At 45.4% G+C, this 22,247-nt stretch overlaps 2 protein-coding genes across 38 annotated transcripts; both read left to right on the forward strand.

Annotated features, from left to right (window-relative positions):
- Positions 1-2,845: 2,845 nt before the first annotated feature.
- Positions 2,846-7,353, forward strand: LOC120660289 (myb family transcription factor PHL7-like). 2 transcript variants are annotated; one of them, XM_039938724.1, is made up of 7 exons: positions 2,846-3,190; positions 4,241-4,463; positions 5,142-5,218; positions 5,308-5,350; positions 5,428-5,485; positions 6,011-6,080; positions 6,657-7,353. In XM_039938724.1, exons 2-7 carry the CDS (start codon positions 4,253-4,255, stop codon positions 7,137-7,139), a joined length of 942 nt encoding a protein of 313 aa, XP_039794658.1. In that variant the 5' UTR covers positions 2,846-3,190; positions 4,241-4,252; the 3' UTR covers positions 7,140-7,353. The 2 variants fall into 2 exon arrangements, with proteins under 2 accessions (XP_039794658.1, XP_039794659.1); XM_039938725.1 differs by lacking the exon at positions 2,846-3,190 and adding an exon at positions 3,339-3,450.
- A 4,452-nt stretch (positions 7,354-11,805) lies between these two features.
- Positions 11,806-22,208, forward strand: LOC120660292. 36 transcript variants are annotated; one of them, XM_039938737.1, is made up of 12 exons: positions 11,808-12,375; positions 12,481-13,242; positions 18,046-18,171; positions 18,368-18,508; positions 18,649-18,781; positions 18,876-18,978; positions 19,065-19,130; positions 19,286-19,413; positions 19,552-19,671; positions 20,637-20,936; positions 21,033-21,248; positions 21,360-22,173. In XM_039938737.1, exons 2-4 carry the CDS (start codon positions 12,523-12,525, stop codon positions 18,479-18,481), a joined length of 960 nt encoding a protein of 319 aa, XP_039794671.1. In that variant the 5' UTR covers positions 11,808-12,375; positions 12,481-12,522; the 3' UTR covers positions 18,482-18,508; positions 18,649-18,781; positions 18,876-18,978; positions 19,065-19,130; positions 19,286-19,413; positions 19,552-19,671; positions 20,637-20,936; positions 21,033-21,248; positions 21,360-22,173. The 36 variants fall into 36 exon arrangements, 21 of the variants coding, with proteins under 21 accessions (XP_039794685.1, XP_039794684.1, XP_039794683.1 ...); XM_039938736.1 differs by having other exon boundaries at positions 11,810-12,375; positions 18,368-18,530; XM_039938731.1 differs by having other exon boundaries at positions 11,810-12,375; positions 18,635-18,781.
- Positions 22,209-22,247: the final 39 nt, after the last annotated feature.

The following is a 22,247-nucleotide window of genomic DNA, read 5'->3' on the forward strand; positions in this document are numbered from 1 at the left end:
ACTATCCAGTTTACTTTAATTTGTTACTAACAGTAACAGCCAATTAATTAACCCGGTCGTTCTCCTGTTCTCCACCACCACACAAACCAACATTGCTCGCCCGGCAGTGGCCTGTCCAACGGGCAGCAAGGGAATATTCGCGGCACCGTGCCAGAGATGCCCGCACCGGATGCCTCCAACTCCAAAATACAATAACCGTTGGGTTACTGTCGACAACGACCAGCTCGTCTCCAACTACCAGATCATATCAAAGTGGTAAGCAAGAGCTAGTAGCCTTATCATCTCAAGATGAAACCGAGGTGCCTTGTTCGCCTGCAAAAGATGTGATACATGCTGGTTTCCAATTCCAACTATAGGATGGTAATTCTAAGGAACCGCACTTAATTGGACGCACACGTCAGCTGTAACTTGAAGTATTCTCAAATGAGGCCGTTGTTGTCATGGGGCAAAGAAATCAAAAGGACACATTTTCGTCTCGAAAGTTTTGGTGAGCGTTGATATGATGAAAGATCTTGTGTTTAACGGTGTTTTCTTCAGCCTCGCTTTGATTGCAAAGGGAGCAAGGAGACAACATATACACCGGATATATGTAGGGTGCAGGTATATATATTTTAAAAGAAGGAAATTTGAATTGGTAAAAATTATATGAAATCTCCACATTTTCAATTCAAAATACCTGCAGATACATATAGTAAAAGTAATGACAGAATGAAACATGTATATGCACACATTGTTCTTTTTTTTGTTAAGAGTGCCACATACAGAATAACAGCACGGAATCCACATACCGTATAGAAAAAAAAACATTGTTTCCCCGAAATTTATCAGCAAAACTTGGATTGGATCGGATCAGCCTTCAGCAACTGCAATTTGTTCTTGGAAAGAAACAAGACGTACACGGCGGACAAAGGAGAGGAACACAGCAGATGCTATGCTATGCTAGCCAAGGCGCAGAAAGAGCCATCGCGCTTTGTGGCAGGAGGCTTTGGACTGATACGCTGCAGCCAATAAACATTTGCCAAGTGGACAGGGCACACACAGCTCGCATTTTCTGGTCCGACGTGTCATCCAGGGCTACTGCGGGGGTCCACGCCATTGGCCAAAAAAACCGACCCGATAGCTGTACTTGTCGCATGGCATAGCCTGCAGCAGCTGCCATAATCGCAATCGTGTGGTTAATCACGTCTAGCCGTCCAGGTTCATGATGGACAGCTCTAATCGCAGCTAACACATGTCCAGGTTCAAGGACGGCTCCTGTTTTTGCTTTCTGGGCGTGATGAGTAGCTGTATCTAGTGTTCTGGTGTTTGTTTACATTATCATTTGATTGTATTCTCACACTCTTGTAGTAACATACTCCCTCATATTGTAAAGAAAATCGTTTCGGATATCGACATAATCTCCAAAAACAACTTTGTCCACTATCTTATTGCTATAAATATAGTCAATACATAATTTTACGAATCTACATTTCAAGATGAATCTACTTACATCACTTTTATATTTTCAAACCCAATTTAAAAAAATTTATTTATAGTCAAAATTTAAAATATTTGTTGTTCTCTGGAGGCTGTGGATTTCCCGAAACAAACGTGCGATAGAAGGGATTTTCATAAGACGCCCTGTCGAGTTGATTTTCCAATGTATTGGTTTTTTACAGAGATGGAAGATACTTATGCGGACTGGTGAACAGGCAAAGCTCAACAGTTGGGGTGATCAAGTTGCGAAGTGGCTGGAAGAGTTCCAGAAACAGATTCAGCAGAATCCATCGACAGAAAACTTCATGTGAAGTTTGCCTTGTGTTTCCTTTTGCGGTATTAGGGTGGTGTCTCTTTTGTTGGTCTGTTTTGTCTTAGCGTGAGTCCGAGTTCCTGGTTGGAGGCTGTTTTCCTCCCGATGCTTCTCTTTTGTCAAACTGGTATCCCCAGTGTTTCCGTATGATGTACCCAAAAACCTTATAGGCTTTCTATAAAAGCTGGATTGTTCTGCTTCAAAAAAAAGAGTTTAAAATATTTGAATTAAAATAATCTCAAAATGACTTCCTTTACAATACAGGAGGGAGTATATATAAAAGTGTTTACAGGATTGAGGATTTTATATTGTCATTTTCATGTCTTTGTCTTGCATATCAAAGTCGAGTGCTGCTAGTAGGCCTAATGGGACTTCATGTTCCCTATAATTATTATAAATATAACAGTTCAGAATATTGGCATGGTCAATGAGACGTAACTTTGACCGGAGATTTCTGTAGAATATCATAGATTCACTTTTTATGACGAATCTAGTAGAATCAAATTTTTTTCTCAACAAAAAATAGCATCAAATTTATGTTGCAAAAGTGAACGTCCTTGTGGTTATGAAATATCAAGTTTAAATGATTCTAAACCTCCCCAAAATCACAAGCATAAAACATTTCCTCGTGTAATTTATACTGTGCGGCTGCAGCTAATACAATAACTTACAATCCATGTATACAACTACAGTATTATTTTTCATTTTCATAAATTAAGATAAAGATTGTGTTGTCTTAGCATTGCTCTAGTCAGAATTTGAAGGTACGGTCCTATTAATTGAAGCATGGGGTTTTTTTTTTGTCTGTCTTAGATTGCCAACTAAACTGGCGTTCATCAAATTTCCGTGTAAAAATCACCTATTTCTTACAGGAAGAGAAGTACCATCACGTCCCAAATCGCCAGAACGATGCTGAATAATCTTTTTTGACCGGAAGTGAACTTTTGGAGTAGCAGGTGGTGTAATCTTTTTTGTTTGGTCTCCCTCCCAACAGTGCCATCGCAGTGACGCCGTCTTTCTTCTCTGCTCTAATAAAAACCGATACGGATGGGGTGGATGGATGGATTCGCGAACAAACTCATTCCCCCGTCTCCACTGGAGACCCCCTTCTTCCTCCTCTCGCCTTTCCTCCTGCGGCTCCTCCCCCAAATCCGCCTCTCCCCTGCCTCGATTCCACCCCCACCTCGCTGTCGGCTGCATCCCCGCCGGCGACGCACGGGCCCCGCACCTAGCGAGGAGGCCCCAGACCTGATTCCCTCGTCGAGAGGAGTCGCCGTCCCCTCCTGGCTCTGCCGGCGGTGCCGGGCTGCCGCGGTCCGGAGGGGGGGGGGGGGGGGAGGGGGGGGGGGGGAGAACCGGAGATCCGTCCGCCCGTGCTTGGATTGGTGTCTTCTTTGGCTGGTAAGCTGCTTCGATTCCGCGGATTTCGTCGGTTGTTCGGCCAGTTGGCCCAACAAATCCAATCTGGATTTTTGTGCTTCTCTCGCTAGTCCGGATTCCGTTGCTGCGTGGCTCGCTCTTAATCTAGTCCATCCCAACATCCAAAACATGGCAGGATAGCTCCGGCCCCTATCACCCTCGGTCAGCAAGGGCAAGAGCGATTGGCCGAGATCTCAGCTCGCGCCGCACCATAGGACGTAGCATCAGCCCCAAATTCTGAGGTTCCAGTTTCATTCCCGATGTTTTTTTTTAAAAAAATTGGGCCTTCAACTGATGTGCGCCCCGTCTATTAGCACTGTTGCAAGGTGCATCCTTTTTCAGTTTTTTCCCCTTAGCATAGCTACCTATGTAAATGTGAATGGAGAACATAGCCGCTGATGGTTGCTGCTAGTGTTTGATTAATCTACTGTGTCTCCGAACTTAGTTAGTTTTAACGTGCGATTAGTTACCTCTGGGATACCTAGCTTCCCGTCAAAGTTGACTGTCCTTTACTCCTAGTTTGGTTCGTCGTGTCTTCATTTGGTGTTAAGTTAATTCACAAGGACCACATAAATCACTGCATCTGCTAATCTGTATCTATCTCAGAAATGGGTATACAAGTATAAAACAGTTGTTTTACTTTCGCTCTAAACGTTAGTTGGTTTATACCTGTGCTTGTCACTGGAAAAAAAAATTCTGTCATTACTGTGAGCAAAAGTATTCGTTTTCTTAAAATATTACTCCCTCCATTTCAACATATAAGAATCACTTTTACTTGGCATGGCCTACAAGCTAGACTTTGGCCAAAAACACTTGTATTATTAATGATTGCAGTAACCGAATTGTAACTGCAAGAAATCCCTTTCAAATGTGCATCCAATGATACCATTTTCATACGACAAAATTTATCATGTATGGCTATTCGTTCGTTGAATGTTATCAGGTTTGAGTCTTAAAATTACCTTATAAAATGGTGAAACAGAGGAAGTATCTAATATTTGGCTCTTAATCTGACATTTTTTTCCCCTGCAGAGGGTATGAGCAATGTACTCACCAAAACCGGAAGCTAGTTTTGGCTCAACTCATACCAACTCAGTTGCAAACCAGCAGCAAATGGATTTAGCTGGAAACAACATGGGTCCTAGTAACGGAGCAAATAACAATAACAACCTAGCTGCAAGGCAACGCTTACGGTGGACAAATGAACTGCATGAAAGATTTGTTGAGGCTGTTACTCAACTTGGTGGTCCTGACAGTATGTGTTCATGCAACTCTTATGCCACCATTTCTTCTTTTAATTTGGTTCTAGTAAATACATAAGCATGATATTGTTCACCTATAATCATGTAAAGAACCTGATAACTTCTTTATTAAGAATCTTACTGGTGTCCTAGGTATCATGAACTTTTGTTGCATCTATTGAACTTTCTTTTATACACTACAAAGCTATAAATGTTCTCATGGAAAAAGATGACAGTAACATGTAATTACAATAGCTTGCGATTAAAGACACAGAAATGTACTACAAAATAAGGCCCATTATTTTTTTCTCAAGCAAATTGGACGAGATGTAAAAGCTAACAATCAAATATGCTTTAACATGGGGATTTATGAGAGCCTGTTTTAAAGTTAGCAACAAGAATGAAGATTTAACTACTCCTATCACTTGGTGTTAAATTTCGTTCATCTGTTCTAGAGATGCAGTTTACCAAGTCCAGGTCCATCAATTCCAGATTTTCCTTTTGAATCCTAATCTAGCGAGAGTTATAATTCAAGGACTTTTTTCCTTGAATTAATGAAATTAGTTGATCCATGAACCAAGCAGAAGCAGCAGAATTTGTAACTTAGTTTTGCAGGAGTTTTGATGCCAAATAAAGGCAGCTGGACTTGTAATTTTCTGTTCGCTAACACTGGAATTCCTCAAATGGAACAGGAGCAACTCCTAAAGGAGTTCTGAGAATTATGGGTGTACCAGGATTAACAATATACCATGTGAAAAGTCACTTGCAGGTACATTTGTTCAGTGTTACACTTGCCCTTTAATATTGTTCTCTTATAATGTATCATTAACTCTCTTAATTCCAACCTTCCTGTTTCAGAAATACAGGCTAGCAAAGTACATTCCTGATGCTTCAGCTGATGGTAGGTGAACATACCCATGGCCACATATTTGGTACTCCAGTATTATTTTTGTTGATCCTAATTTCTATCTCATGAAGGTAACAAGGCTGATAACAAGGACCCAGGGGATTTGCTTGCGGGACTTGAGGGATCCTCGTATGAACACACAACTCAAGTTTTTTAATTCATTTAAGAAAGTCTATTTATTTTTTCCCTTATGAGCCAACCTTTGGTGTAGTTTTACTGGAATAGCGGCATGACATATGATAAAAATATGCAAATTTATAACACATTTTAATTTACTAAGAAAAAAACATGTAGCATATTGGATTCACTTTGACTTTATTATTACTCACTATGTGTGTGATGTTTGTAATAATAACACTGATAACTGTAATTATTTTTAAACATCAAGCAATAGTAGCAGGCCATGACTAGATCAAAACTGAAACCACCACTATACTGATTTCTGCAAAATGAATTTGCAGCCAGATGTTACTTTCTTCTCATCAGTTTTTGGGCTAAAACATCTTAAGGTACATAAATGTTAGAAAAAAAAGAGGTCCAATAATTTCGAAATAACCAATAGTGCATTATTTCTTATAGTGAAAACATATTTTTTGGTCCCTTTTAATATTCTTTCCTCAAGGGCATCTAATCATTAAAACTTTTGATTGTTAGTGGATTGCCAATATCTGAAGCCCTCAAGCTGCAGATGGAGGTCCAAAAGCGGCTGCATGAACAGTTAGAAGTAAGTCTTTCCTAGATGTTGATCCTTTTGTTATCTTATCAGAATGTATTTTGGGCCTAAGTAGGGATCTGGTAATATACAAGGATAAATAAATATATTTCTTCTGTATTCCATAATAAATTTTGTGTTTATTGTAAATATTTGTGATAAAACATTCTCTGTGTAGGCCATAGCTGAATACTCTAGTCATTTGAATGCTTGTGCAAGAACAGTTTTAACTATCCTCTTCCTCATTATCTTAGACTGCGCTATAATAAATTGGACATCTAATGTCTTTAATTTCTCATGTTGTTTATAATTGGCCTCTGTTGCTGTACATGCGATGTCATCTTGTCTACAAAAGGTGTGGGTAAAACGATCTACATCATCTTATTTGGCTAGAAACAAATGAAGTTGTTCTTTATATTTTTTGACTTAAATTGCATATATTGTTTGTGTTTTAATTTATATTTTCATCATTGTTACCAAATTTCCAAAGTAAATGGGATGATTATATTTATTGAATGTATTGGTAAATGGATAATGCTATTCAACAGATCAAATACTGAGATAGGTCTGGTTTCATATTTTCTTTAGGTACAAAGGCAGCTGCAATTGCGTATTGAGGCTCAGGGAAAGTACCTCCAGAAGATCATTGAAGAGCAGCAGCGCTTAACTGGCGTGAAATCTGAAACTCCTGCTGCAGGTGCTTCTGTCACAGTATCTAGTGATCAATTCCTTGACTCTGAGCGGACTGAGCCCTCGACTCCTGCGCCGACGTCTGAGTCTCCAACTCAAGTTGGCCCTTCCAATAGGGACAGTGGAGAACGAACTGAAGCAACCAAGAGCACCTGTCGTGGTGATTCCCTCTCCCGTCATGAGCCACTGACCCCTGATTCCAACTGCCAGAATGGCTCACCTCCGGCTAGTCCAAACCACGAGAGGGCAGCAAAGAGGCAACGAGGCAGTGGTAGTGAATTCTTAGATGCCGAGACTGATTTTTCCCTTCCACGCAACATCTTCGAGTCAAGCTCGGGCTCTGAGTTCCAGCCGTATTCAATGTCCTACTCAGGCAATTAGCTTCTGATGCTCCCGACATCGTTGGTAGCTTGTTGAGCACGATGCGCATGATCTGATCCATGTCTGTAGGTCTGGGTAGAATGATGCTATCTCAAGGATTGTATTGTTGGTAGACAAAGTTGTAGGGGGTTCAGTGATTGTTTAGATGATATACATGCCATCTATAAGTTCCTAGGTTTGTAACATGTATGTCCCATCTGTAGTTCAGTGGAGATGTGTTGGTGGAAGGCTAAGGCTGTCCGCACTGGGGGACGCTACCGCGTCCTTCAGTTCGGATTTAACAGAAAAAGTGCTGCAGCGGGGGCCTCTATCTCGTCCGCAACTGTTGCGGACGAGCAGCCTGTCCGCTATTCTGAGCGGAATGGAGGTCCGTAATCCGCATGCATGGCGCGGGCCCTGCTGGTCCCCAACCGCCTCGCGCCGTCCGCCGCAGGGTCTGCCGTCGTCCTCGACATACCGCGCGCGCTGCCGCTCTGCTCCGCCGCCGTGGACGCCCTGCCGCGGCTGCCGCTCAGGAGCAGGGGAGCAGGCGCCAGATCTGCCGCCGTCCGCCGGTCCGGGCGCGACCTCCCGCCGGATCTGGCGACGGAGGATGGCCGCGTGCCGCCATGGCCCTGGACGCGTACGCCGTCGCTGCTCCACCGTCGGGAAGCTCTCCATCATCTTGAATCGGCCGACGCGCACTGCGGATCGAGGACCCTGCGGAGGAGGAGGACCCTGCGGAGGAGGACGAGCGTCCTGAAATGGTCGACGAGGCCGTCGAGCCTACTGACGGCCCCCCGCACGGAGCCGGCCGAGCTCGAGCAGCGCCGTTGGCGCGCACTTCTCGGTGTCCTTCGCTGTAGCTCCGCACCCGACCCGGTGGCCCCCTGTTCGTCCTCCCTCCTCCGCGTGCGCCGTCACTGCCCCTTCCTAGCGCCCCTGCCCGCTGCTGCTCCGCCGCCGCTGCCCCGAACTCCGCCAGCCGCAGCTGCTCCTCTGCCGCCGCCCCGAGCTCGACGGCCGCCGCTGCAACGGGCTGCTCGCCGGCCACGTCTGCTGTCAGCCGTGCAGGCTGCGCCGCCGCCATGCAGGGAGCAGGGAGGGCCGCGGCTCGCCGGCCGGAGCAGGGGAGCCCGATCCGCACCGGGGAGGCCGGATGAGGCGGCAGCAGCGGAGGCCCGGCGGCGCCTAGATCCAGCGAGGGACGAGGGCGGGGGCGGAGGCACGGCGGCACCTGGATCCGGCGGAGGTGGAGTCCGGCGGCAGAACGTGGATGCGAGCGCCGGAGGAGGCGGCGGTGGAGTCCAGAGGAGGGGCGCGGGTTGCATGGAGAGAGGAGGGAGGGGGAGAGAGAGAACGGGGAAAGTAAAAAATAAATACTGACATGTGGGCCCAATTTATTGGTAGTTGATATAGAGGATGTATATAGAGTAGGAATGGGTGCAGGAAAACTGTATATAGATGAGAGAATTTTGATGACTAGACGGGAATATTCTTTATGATGATGGTTTTAGAGGATGACCGCTGCGAACAGCCTAAGGCTCTCCGCACTGGGGATCTGTATCCCGTCCTTGAGTATGGGATAGAGAAAATTTTTGCTGCAGCGGAGCTCTCTATCCCATCCGCAAGCGTTGCGGACGAGAGTCCCGTCCGCCATGCCCAGCGCAATACAGAAGCTGCGCTACCGGCCAGCGTGGCGCGGGCCCCGCACCATCCAACGGCCTCGCGCCGAGAGAGGGGGGAGAGGCGTCCGCCGCCGCCGCGAGGAGGAGGATGCGCAGGCGCAAGGGAGGAGGGGGCCTCGCCGTGGGGGTCCTCCACCTCCGGCGGCCACCGCGCATGCAGGGCGGGTCGAGTGCGGGCCGCCGCACTTGCCCCTTCCTTGCCGCGTCTGCCCGCCCACGGCAGCCCCGCCACACCGCGGCTGCCTCGCCGCTGCGCGTCCGCCCCGCCACGCTGTGGCCGCCGCCATGCTCCGCGCAGCGCCGCACCCCGCCCTCCTCCGCGATGCGCAGCGCCGCATCCCCGCCCTCCTCCGCTCCGCCCCGCCCCGCTGCGGGAGCAGGGGAAGGGGAAGGGGCCTCCGCCGCCACGCAAAGGGCTGCCTCCGCCGCCGTGCAGGCCGTAGTCCCGCCGCTCGGCCGCGCGGAGCTCGAGCCGTGGCAGCCATGGATGGAGATTGAAGAGAGAGGGAGAGGGGAAGAGGATGCCGCCCTCCCTGCGCCATGGCCGCCGCCGGCTCGGGGTGCAGCAGCGGCTCGCCGGCCGGCATGGACGCGCGTCACCATGGGAGGCCGCGAGCTCCATGGCTTGGGACAGAGCAGAGAGCTGAGGGGAGCTCGAGGACCGACCGTCGCGCCTCCGCCTCGCCACGCCACGCCACGGGCCGAGCCGCGCGTCCGCACCGAGCCGAGCTAACCACGCCGAGATGAGGAGGAGGCGGCCGCGAGGGGATGGGGATGGGGAGGCGCGAGCGGCCGCCGACGCCGGCGAGCTCCGCCGACGGGAGAGGGAGAGGCGCGGCGGCCGGTGCTCGGGCGGGCGGAGCTCGGGCGAGGAGCGTCGCGGGCTCCGCCATGGCCGCCGACCTGGGAGGGGAGGGAGAAGCGGGGAGGGGACGGGAGCGTGCGAGTTGAGGGAGCAGAAGGGGAGGCGGAGGCAAGACGGGAGCCCTGGCTCCGCCGCACCGCCGGAGGAGGTGGTGGCCGGCGGCGGTGGCCGGGGGAGGAGGGGCGTGGTGGCGTAGGGAGAGAGGAGGGATGGAGGGAGATAGAGAGAGAGGCCGGGGGAGAGGGGGTAGAAAAGAAAAAAAATTATGACACGTGGGCCCCACGCCTTGGTAGTTGGTATGGAGTAGAAATATAGAGAGTGAACGAGCGCGGAGAAACTGAATGTAGAGTAGAGAATCTCGATGACCAGGATGAAATATTCTTTTTAGAGAATGAATTTGGAGAGGGACGAGTGCGAAGAGCCTAAGGTTCCGTTGCTGTGTTACCTATACCATGTTGTCAGCTTTTATTCTCTTGGTAATCTGTGTCGACAAAGGCTTAACATGAAGTCCAGTTTGATTAACTTCTCTAGTCTGTAACGTTTGAGCTTGATCAGAAAATGAAGTTGGGAAGACACAGGACAGTGTTATGCTGATCCAACTGGATGCTTCTCTGTTGGTTCGGTTGTCTTCATGCTTGATCATGTACTACAGTCTGTATACTATATTACAATGATTATTTGCTGCATTTGGTAGCATATATGCCGTGCGACAAGGAGGCACAGCCGCACAGGCCCGTCCTTATCCCTCTCTGGGCGGGCTTGCCTAGGAGCTGCCACCGTGATCTTTGACCCGAGCTCGTTGCCGACATTCCTAGGCCAGAGCTCACCTTCCCCAGGCACGAGTTCGACTACTAGGCCGCGCCCATTGGTGCTGCCAAAAACTGCCAAGATAAAAACCACAATTCTCTTCTCTTCCAAAAGCTCCAAGGCATTAGTACGATTTACATAGACATCATCATTTCAGAGTTCGGTCTGTATCAATTCCTAATAAACCAGGATAGTCCCTTTCGAAATAAAATTATTTGGAAGCTCAAGATTCCACTAAAAAAATATTTTCATTTGGTACCTCTAGCGAGGTGTTAATATAATCTTTTTTTAGCAATTATTTGGTACCTCGGTTTTTATTGTCAACATGCTAAAATTATTTGGCGTATTGTTCATATAATGAAAACCCCACCTAAGTCAATATCTTATATGCCGACACTATTTTATTTAGATTACACAGTACAACTCAGACACTTACAACACACGTACACTCACACCCCTATGACGTACGCAAACTTTATTCTTATAAGCATATTCAAAGACTGAGCCGGCAAATCATCGAGATTGATAAAGTCACCATAGGCGCCTCGCTGTCGACGGGAACTTTGCCTACCACCGAATGCACAACGCCGTTAAAATCCCAGAATATTCACTCCCAAGGGGAGTCGAACTCAGGACCTGCTACCGAGGCTCTTGTAACCACTAGACTATAGGTCCTTTCGCATATACCGACACATTAACTGGCATAAGCCAGAAAGATAGATTATTGGTTTTTGTAGGGGCTAGTGCTCTTACATGGGCTATTTGGTGTACATGTAATGACTCGATTTTTTGAGAAAAAAATAGGTTAGCTCTTTTAGGCAAGCTATTTTCATGGGAGCATAATGGCTTCGGTTTTGGTCCCTATTGCAGCTTGAGAAATAAAGGGAGGCTGTCCTTTTGGCAAGCAAAGTGTTAGACGTGGCTTTGGATATCTTCGGCAACAATGGATGCAGAAGCAATAAGATATTTTGCTTTTAATTACATCCTTTAGTTGGTGTATACTTTTACTTATTATTTGTGATCAGCTTTGGAGCTGAGATTGCTATAAAAATTGGCTATGTGCGGTTGTAGAGTCTAGAAACTTTCACTTTTGTGAAAAAACACATTAGTATGCATGCCGATTTCTATGGACAATGGAAAATGTAATTGCCTTTCAAATAACAGGAGATTTTCATGTATACAGGAAAACCATATATAGACAAAAGAATTTCTTGTGCTTGGATTGTCATCAAATCTGATGCAATGCACATTGTAGCTCTCGTTTGCATGTCGTGTTAAGGAATGGCTTGTTCATACAGAAAGTAATCTCCCACCACCTTGCCTTGCGGCCTTGGCGGCAACTAAACAAAACACTAGGCCGGAAGGCGGAAAGGAAGCAGCAGCTTGGTGCCAAGCGCGGCAACGCGCGGAAAGATTTCGCGCGGGTTCTTCCTCCTCGTTTGCGCCTGCTTGTATTTGCAGTTCAGCATCCGCCAGAGAAGAATTTCGTGCAACGGATGATCATCAACGACTTGACGCCACCATGCCACCATGCCACCGGCAAGTATCGAATCAAGTTCAAAGCAGCCTGGCGGTCGGGCTTGGGAATCAATTCCTCGCTTTGCTTCACAATTCACGCTAGAACAAAAGATGGCGCCTGATTCGTAACCTTTCCTTTAACAAAAGACAGCGCTCTAGGTAGTGGCCGTCCATTTCGATCTTGTGCCTTTTTCTCACATCTGTGTCAGTGTTTGCTCCTCTGAGATCCCATTGCCGCCATCGCTCACTCGCTCCATCTACATACACAAGCAGTTCATCAGGGAAAGAAGAAGATCCAGATCACAAGCTTGCAACAGATCATTGCTATCGCCCGTTCAGTTCCATCAGCATCAAAGCCGACGGTTTCCTCGCTCTGCAGGTTTGAGCTCGATCATCTCTCGCAGTACTACATGGAGGTTCGTTCGACCATCAAAATGTAGAGTTTCAGAAGGCTTTATTGTTCTTCTCCATCGATCTGTTCCAGAGTCGGGTGCTGGCCAGTGGCTTGCCGTGCCAGCGGCCAGCCATGGAGGTGGGCATCGAGGCAGCGCGTTGGGTGGTCGGAAAGGCCCTGGGAGCCGCCTCGGGCGGGGTGCTGGAGGCCTGGGCGGCGAGCTCCGAGCTCGGCCCCAACATCCGGGCTCTCAGGATGGAGCTGCTCTACGCGCAGGGGATGCTCAACAACGCCCGCAGCCGCGGCTACGGCTACGGCCCGGAGATCCAGAACCCGGCCCTGGGCGAGCTGCTCCGGGAGCTCCGGGACCAGGCTTACCGGGCCGACGATGTGCTGGACGAGCTCGACTACTTCCGCATCCAGGACGAGCTCGACGGCACCTACCATGCGGCCGACGAGCATGCCGGGGGCTGCCTCCGCAACCACGCTCTGAATGCCCGCCACACCGCCAGAAACATCAGGAAGATGCTGGGCTTCTCCAAGTGCTCCAGCAGCTCTGCTGCTGACCACGATCAGCAAGATGAAGATAATACAAGTGGCCGAGGAGTCAAGTGTGGACACTGTGTTGGGCTTGCCCATGCCTTGGGCCCAAAACAGCTCCTGATGATGATGAGCAAGAAGAAGATGCAGGCCGCCGAGGAGCTCTATGTGGAGCTGTCTGGCCGTGTGGAAGGGCCACCCCAGCGCCGCCAAGGCCGCCGCCGACCAACCGGAACCAGAGCGACCAGGCGGTTCATGCCGGCTGCATGTCTAGGATTGCCTCCGCTGCCTCTGGCATCACCAACACTGTCGGTAAACACCTTCCATGCTACCCTGACAACTCCAATGCAGCATCACCTGGACGTCGATTCCTCTGTTGTGCCCGTCCCAACAAGGCACCACAGAGTGAACACGCCGTGCAGGCACCAGAACTCAAGTTCGATAGGGTTGAGATGTCTCAAAAGATGAAGGAGATTGTAGATCAGCTAAAGCCATTGTGTGCCAAGGTATCAGCAATTCTTAACATAGAATTGCTGGACTCCAGCCGTAGCATTGTCCAATGCATTGGTACCAGCCTCGACACATGGTTCTCAAAGGGACAGTGGCCCACACCCTCAAATAGAAATGCTATGATGAGCCGACCCATAACAACTCCAGAATTTATAGAGCCTAAACTTTATGGCAGGGAGGACGAGAAAACTGACATCATTTTTGACATCACCAAGGGAAAGTATTGTGAGAAGAACCTCACGGTACTTCCAATTGTTGGTCCGGGGGGCATAGGAAAGACAACTCTAACACAATACGTATATAATGATATTGAAGTTCAGAGCCATTTTGAACTAAAAATGTGGGTATGTGTATCTGTCAATTTCAGTGTGTATAGATTGACAGAAGAGATTGCAAATCAACTAAAAAAAACACAAAGGCTAATTCAGAGAAGGGGATTGAAGATCAAATAAAATCCAAAATGTTTTTGCTTGTCTTGGATGATATGTGGAATTGCAGTAATGTGGATGAGTGGAATAGGTTTCTAGTGCCGTTCACAAAAGGACAAACAAAAGGCAATGTAATTCTAGTCACAACTCGGTTTCCTGCATTAGCACAAATAGTTAAAACACCTGCTAGTGATTGGAAAGACCTAAAAGGTTTAGACCCTGAGTCATTTAAGGAGTTATTTAGGGCCTATGCTTTTGGTGACAACCATTCACGACAGGATCATAATGAATTACTAGATACTGGAGACGAGATTGTCAAAAAACTAAAAGGCTCCCCCCTGTTGGAAGATTATTGAGAAACAACCTTGAGTTGGGTCATTGGACTAGAGTTTTGGAAAGTAAAGAATGGGAATCACAGAATGATGATCATGATATCATGCCAGCGTTGAAGCTTAGCTTTGACTATCTCCCTTTCTATCTGCAACAATGTTTTACATATTGTGCACTATTTCCAGAAGATTATAGATTCAGTAGAGAAGAGCTAATTCACTTTTGGATAGGACAAGATGTCTTGCATTCACATGGTAAAAATAAGAGAATTGAAGATATAGGACTAGGCTATTTGACAGAATTGCTTGGTCATGGTTTTCTTATAAAGGAAGAAGATGAATATGGGTATACTCGATATGTCGTTCATGATCTGCTACATGAATTAGGGCTAAAGGTTTCAGCACATGAATGCCTTATCATATACAGTTCAAATTTGAGATCCATACAAATACCCATGTCAATACGACACTTGTCTATCATCATAGATGACTCAAGTGTTGAGGATAGGAAGACTTTTGATAGTTGTAAAGAAGATTTTAGTGTATTAGGAAAAAGATTGAAGGTTGAGAATCTACACTCTTTGATGTTATTCGGGAAGCACCAGGGTAGCTTTGTTAAGATTTTTCATGGTTTGTTCCAGAAAGCAAAAGCCCTTCGTGTTATTTTTATACCTGGAGGCAGATATAGGGTGGAAGATTTATTCCACAACTTCTTGAACCTGGTCCATCTTCGATACCTTTGGATACACAATAATTCATGGGCAAGGAATCCTCCACCACCTAAGAATATTTCAAGGTTTTACCACATGAGGGTCCTAGACCTACAAGGATGCCACAATTGTAGTGATTTATCAAGAGATATGAGAAACCTCTTAAAGTTGCGCCATTTCCTTGTTCCAAATGATAGAGAGCATGCAAGCATTTTTCAGGTGGGACAATTTAAATTATTACAAGAATTAAGAAGATTTGAGGTCAGAAAAGAAATTAAGGGTTTTGAATTGAGCCAGATAGGATATTTGCTAGAGCTTTGTGGATCATTGAGTATTGACCATCTTGAAAATGTTGAAGGAAGGGAAGAAGCAGATGAAGCAAAGCTAATGTACAAGAGACACCTGGAAGAGTTAGTATTGAACTGGCATGTTAATCTATCCACCAAGGATCCTGCACGTGAAGACCAAGTTCTTGAAGGCCTCAAGCCACATAGCAATCTTCTAAAGCTGGAGATTAGAGGGCATGGAGGTCCTACTTGCCCTTTCATGGCTAGGTCTGAACCTGTCGGTTATGAATCTGGAATCTCTTATTCTGGATGGTGTGTCTTGGTGGAAAATGTTTCCTCCTATAGGTGGGGTGTGGCTAGTTAATGAGGATGCTGAAGAAATTTCGAGTAATATCCCAGACCAACACTTCAAAAATTTGAAAAGGATAGAGCTTAGAAATTTATCAAGACTGAAAAGATGGGTCATCGGTGAATTGTTGTCCCACTTGGAAGTACTCATCATTGAAAATTGCCCAGAACTCGTGGAGGTATCCTTTTCAAATTTTAGTTGCAGTCCGAGAATACTGCAGGCGCTGATCATTGTGGAGTGTCCGAAACTGTTGTCCTTACCTCCTATTCCTTGGACCAGTGCTCTGTTTTCTTATCAGGAGTTGGTTTGGACTTGGCAGATCTCCAGTACATAAATGATGATCGTTTGTTATCTTTGCAAGGAAAGAGCGGTCAGGATATGACATCATCAATCTGGACAGCCTTGGACTTTGACAAATTAACCGGGCTAGAGAAATTGATGATGGATAGGTGCCCTCCCGTGCCGCTTGATGGCCTTGGAAAGCTGTCGTCAACTATAAAGTTCCTAGTGGGAAGGAGCTAACACAAATGCTCCGTTGCCTGCCGAAGCTCTGGGAATTGGGATTTAGTGGGTATGAGAAGATAACAGGGTTAGGTGTGGTGGAGCAGCCGAAGGAGGAAACAGTCCAAGGGTTGCTGCTCTTGCCTCTCCAACTGCAGAAGCTGAGTATTTCTTTCTGCTCAGAGCTTAGGCTTTCTCCAACCATTCCCCCATCCAACTCCCCCCCAAACGTACTATTTACTATATTTTACTATCTCCCTCCAAAAGATTCCTCCCCCTATAACTCATTCTCTCCAACCATTCTCCCCATATCTATTCCCTCTATATACTATCACTCATTAACTAACTATTTATTTATCGTTTTTGAATTTAAAAAAAATTATACATTATTTGTACTGTCATAATACACATTATCATCATGTTACGGGACTCAAACGAGATTAATATCATGAAGAAATGATATGATTAGAGTATAGGGGGAGATGTGATCTTCCTCCATATATGGGGGAGATTCATCTCTCCCCTACGTAGGGGGAGGTGTGGGGAGCTGTTTGAGCGCCCCCCCCCCCCAGCCCCCCCTACGTAGGGTGGGGGGCGTTTTAGGGGCTCCGTTGGAAGCTCGCCTTAGCCTCCGTGCCGATTCACCCTATGGCGAGAATGGAGGAGGCCTCCAAGCTCTGTCCTCTCTCCATTCCTTGACGATCACTAAAGGAATGCCCTAAGCTCCTCGCCTGCTATTTGCCGTCGTCCTCTTCTTCTGGTTTCCCCTTCCCATCCTCCCTACAATCCCTAACGCTACATGGCGTGGAGACACTGGCACCCCTCTCGAACCTCACCTCTCTCATTGAACTGGAAATACATGATTGCGGGGGCTCCCAAGGCGCGGGCTTGCGGCGTCTCCTCGCCCACGGCTGTCTCCGCGAGTTATCCGTCTCCGAAACCCCCAATTTCTTCTCCACTGAATGCTGTTCAGACTTCAGAGGACACCCTCGAACCCTCGTCCCCTTCCTCCAAACAGCAGTCGCTGTTCACGGATGACGTCGCAGGACTCCTTGCGGCACCCATCTGCACGCTCCTCTCTTCCTCCCTCACCAATTTATACCTTGGGGAGAATCAGATGGAGCGCTTCACAGAGGAGAAGGACGAGGCCCTTGAGCTCCTCACCTCCCTTGAGCTCCTTCACGGATGATCCTTTTCCCTTTTTTCTGCAGAGGGATCTTCTTGGAACTGTACATTCTTATAGGCTTATAGGAACCTTTCTATATTCAAGGAAAATTCCCTGTTATCAGCTATGAATACCTCAACATGTATCTCCCGCCATGTAGATAAAACTGGTTAGTACATTTGAACTCTACCATGCAATCTCGTGTGACATTTAGCACATCCTTCTCCTTGCTAGTTGCTACTATTGATAGATAGAGACCATTGCAGTATCATGCTATGTGATTGTAGAAGTTTTATAGCCCCCCCCCCCCCCCCCCCCTCACTTGTGAACCTGCAGAAATAAGCTTCATCCTCTGGACTTTCTGTTTCAGTATTTTCATTCCTAATTTACTTGTTGTGGAGATCTATGAATTAAGCCAGTTTAAGAGAACACATCTCCGCTTGTACCATTCTTCTTCAAACACTTGCCTGTTACCTTGGGTACTCCTGCATGATATAATTTGCATCCTCACATTTTTTTAACTCTGAAACTACTGTATAGTTCTGAATTGATACTCCCATTTATTTTCTTGACATAGGAACAATTTGACCTTCATACATCATAATTCATATTCTGCCTTTCAGTCAATATGGCTAACATTGAATATCTTTAACTACTATTTGTTCTCTAGGTAAGCTCCATTGGGTTCTCTTGACATAACAGAACTTTGCTTCAATTTGACTGTACTAGTACAAAGTGATTGCCCTTTCCACTATCCTATCACTGGTTGCCGTTACTTTCCTAACATTGTCACCGTCAAGGGTCATAATATTATCTTATTTTGACCTGTTCTGCAGTGTTCTTCAAATTTTACATCTTCTAGCCTCATATTATTCTGGACATACTCACGCACTGTTTTATGTCTCCAAGTTGGAGACTCAACTGTGGTATTCTCAACATGTAACTTCCATCCTGTACACAAGGTTGGCTAGTATATGCAAAATCACCCATACTTCAGTCAATAATTGTTTCACTGCCGTTTGATGCTCTGGTTTTTTTAAGCATCCTGGAAAATTACTTTCTGCCTTTGTAATGCCTCAATAAATGGTTATTCCTTTTCATGCACTCTGAGAATTACTTGTTAATTCTGAACTCTGAGATTCTAATTTCTGTGCGCAGCATATGACTAGCTTGTTGTTTGCATATGGTGCTTATATGCTACTTAGCTGCTCTTCTTATTGTCGATCATGGTTCTTTGGCAGATGTGGGATACATACTCTTTGGACAGGCTAGTACCTGTCAATTTTCATCGCTAATTTGGTATGTAGTGGACCTTAAGTCGGTATGTGTTCATTTGTAATTGTAGCCAATTATATTTTGAGTACACAGAGGCAGGAGGAGGAGGTAGCACCAAGTGTCGCAATGATACTATACTGATTTTTACAGATAATCTTCTGTAGAGCAGCAATAAGTACACAGAGACAGGAGCTAGCACGACACTGAAAGATTCTTAACTACCTTTTCCCATCTGTGTTGAAGAAAACCCATTTTTTTCATATTTGTACAGATCTGCGCCAACAACACAAGATGCATGTAAGCATATCAGCATTCAAAGTTCAACCCTGATGTTCATGCTTAGTATGTCTAGTACAAGATAACTAACAAGGAGTAATATTTTTCTAATCAGAATCATCCAGCATGATATCTGAAAGTCATGTCAGCTAATCATTTGTATGCTTCTCAATTGCACATCTGCTAATATGGGCATTTGGCTAGTTTATGATCCAACTGTAAGTGCCTCTGTTATGAATATTCTATACTTCAGAGGGACACTATAGGGATCCTCTATAAGTCATCTTTACATCGGTTTTTGTAGATCATCTCCTTCATAGCTTCATGCGACTGTGGAAGATATGTGGGCAAAAAGTTGTGGCTTGCTCATGTAAGAAATAGCTCTTGAATAAGAATAATTATTCTTTCTCATGTCAAAAGCTAATACAGTAAATTCTTGCGAGCTTTATTTTCTGTTGTAGTTTACTTCAATAATGGAAACTTACATCTTTATCATGATATTTTTGCTGCCATGAAAAATTTTAGGAGATACTGCGAAGTGTGCTCTGATTGTTTCAGATCATATTGAATAAGCGTTCAGAATTTCGGCTGGAATTCACCAGTTTTCGGCAAATATCGGTCCTACTGGTTGTGGCCATTTAATGACCTTACTGGTAAGGCAGATTATTTTTTGTCTATAATTCTCTCAGCGTTTCAAATTTCAATGAAGCTTTGGTCAAATCTCAAAAATTTAGGTCGAAAACCAGCCTACTAGGTCTTACTGGCCCCCTCCGGTATTCTTTCTTAATCAGGTATCTGGAACACTGCATTGAATCAGTTCTTCTTTAGACATCTTGAATCGAGCAATAAACATTCATGTCCCCTGCACCTTGACGATGCCAATGTAGGTCACAGACTCATACTGCTTCTCAGTAAGTTACTGAAATGCTCTGAACTTTTCATAGTATACAGCAACATTTGCAATCTTGCTAAACTATGGTAGTTTGATAAAAATAAATTAGATGTTATCTATGACTTGTTCTCGATAGTAAATAAGGTTGGTAGATAGCTGGAGACAACCAAAACAACTATGCATGCACACAGCACTTGCTACTACACCTTGTCTTGGAGAAAATTTAGAGTTCAGGTAATGAACTGGGAATTAGGTTGCCGATAAATAAGCTTTCAAATTGATTAAAATTGGAAAACTTTCTAGCATAAAAATAAGGAGCCTAGAGTAGCTGAGTTCAGCTAGTTGAGGTGTGGATATACGCCCGGAACATCCCATCCAAGTTGAGGCCTTGTCAAGACAAATATGGATATTTATTCTTAATACAAAGCCAGTTGGTCCCGCATAGTTTTGTCGATTTCTTTTTTTTCATGTTACTATAACATGCCTAGTATACGAAATTCTTTAATAACTTTGTCATAATGTGGATAGAAATTCCTTCACGATTTTTTAGATATCCTTTCCTCAATGCAGTAAATGCTGGTGGTATAAAAGATCAATATATATAGTTTATTTTCCCTAACTGAGAATATGAAGCATTATGCTGTGTGCATCTAGACTTCAGATTGTTTCCAACCCACAAGCTCCTTAGGTGAAATTACGAATGTCATTGCATTTTCCATAGTTTCATTGTGGTATTTATGCATACTCCTTGTTTAGAGATTGTAGCTATTTTGAAAAATTGTAAACAGAATTTATTAGTTTGGATTTTCCATAACAAACAGTCAATTTTTGTTTTCATCAGCCAACACAAATTACATGTTGCTGAACCACAGAAGTGATGCCTTGCTAACTAGTAGCTACTTATAATAACACAAGCATTGTTATTCTTTTCGACTAACTTACACAGTTATGCAGCTAATGTGAAATTTTGTGATGTTCCGTTAGTTTTGCAGCTCATCTCTTGGAAGATTTGTGTGCAAGCAGAGCATATATAAGTTGGCAAAATGCTGTCCTTTGTTCCTGCTTCCTGCTTCCCAATGACTTGGTTGTATCATTGGCAATCAGGCCTTAGTCATCCTATGATCTACCTGCTGAGCATAAGATGTTGTCCATTTGCACAAGTCTCCATCCTAAGCAACTTTGAACTGAATGCTCCTTCAGAGTGCCCTCTTCTAGTTCATCGGAGTGGGCACACATGCATCTGCTGATTGTCACGCTTTTAGACACTCATGACATGGATATGAGGTGAGTGCAGCATTTTGCTCTGCTTCTGTTTTGATGCTGGTAGTGTTTTGCAAATATTATTTTCTCCACAGAGGTATCGATCAAATTTTTGTACAGCTCTGTTGGCAGTCTGGCTATTAGGAATTTATGCCGATGCTTCTCGCGAAGATCACAATCATCATCACAAGAAATGACTTGTGCTCATCTGAATTGATGCTGAACATGTTTTCTTGCATCTCTCTGGTTCTTCAAGGATGCATGGACCAAATCAGGTTCAAGCATAGAAATTTCCAGAGAAATCTGGCTCCTATTAAGATACTGACAGTCAAATAGGTACTAGTCAGCTTCCTAGCCCTTTCTTAATTAAGTGGACTATTTGAAACTACAATTTTTAAAAAAAAACTGTGGTCGGTCTTAACAATTTGCTGCTTTTCAATTTTGTAGGCCAATGCTTGGTTTAATAGTTCTAATGACAAATTTATCAAGCACAAGAAGTACTACAAATTTTGGGGGCGATGTTACTGATGTGTAGAATAGCAACACCCCATTTGAATGTTGAAGAGAGTAACCTTCTTTAAGTCATTGGCGCCATCCATCTTTAAATCATCAATCAGCCATTTCAACGGCTCCTGGTGTTGAGCAGTTAAAGCGCATGTAAATTGGTATGTCCAATGATCAAACTATGGATGAGGCATCAAAGACGTAAAGGAGAGACGGGATTGTGCACGCATGTAGGAGACATAAGAGCTCAACAAGTCAACAATACGCTTCTGATGTGCAAGCAAGAAGCAAGGAAACCGATTGGGAGAGAGCGTGCCATAGCAAAACGCAAGAAGCCGGAGGCGCAGGATGTTGTTGGGGGTACCATGAGGTCGCCGGGATGAAGGTGAAGCTCAAGAAGCCCCTGCTAGTTCTCAGGAAGAAGGTGAGCGATGGTGCTGGGGATCAAGAGCCACCGGCAGCGGAGGTGGAGCTGGAGGTGATTGGCATCATCCGGCACAAATCCTCTTCAAGGACCGGCCCAAAGCTCTGAATGTGCGATTGGTCTAGTAAAGATTGCTTCTCCCGTGAAAATCGATCACGTGTTCTGTGTGGTTGATTGATGCCTTGTATGGACTTCCATCGCCATACAGTTTAAGGATACACGCTTGTGCTCTATGTTGCTTTCTTGGTGGTTAAGAGTCTGTAATTGTGATTCCATTCAAATTCAGACCGTATATACATGGCAAGCACTGCACACCCCAGCTGCTTCCTGACACTGACAAGGTAAAATGGCATCATATTTCAAGACTCCAAAGGGCTCGATACAAATGCAGTCACAAATGAAATTGA

Source organism: Panicum virgatum, chromosome 2N (genome assembly GCF_016808335.1).
Source record: "Panicum virgatum strain AP13 chromosome 2N, P.virgatum_v5, whole genome shotgun sequence".
In the NCBI taxonomy this organism is placed as follows: domain Eukaryota; kingdom Viridiplantae; phylum Streptophyta; class Magnoliopsida; order Poales; family Poaceae; genus Panicum; species Panicum virgatum.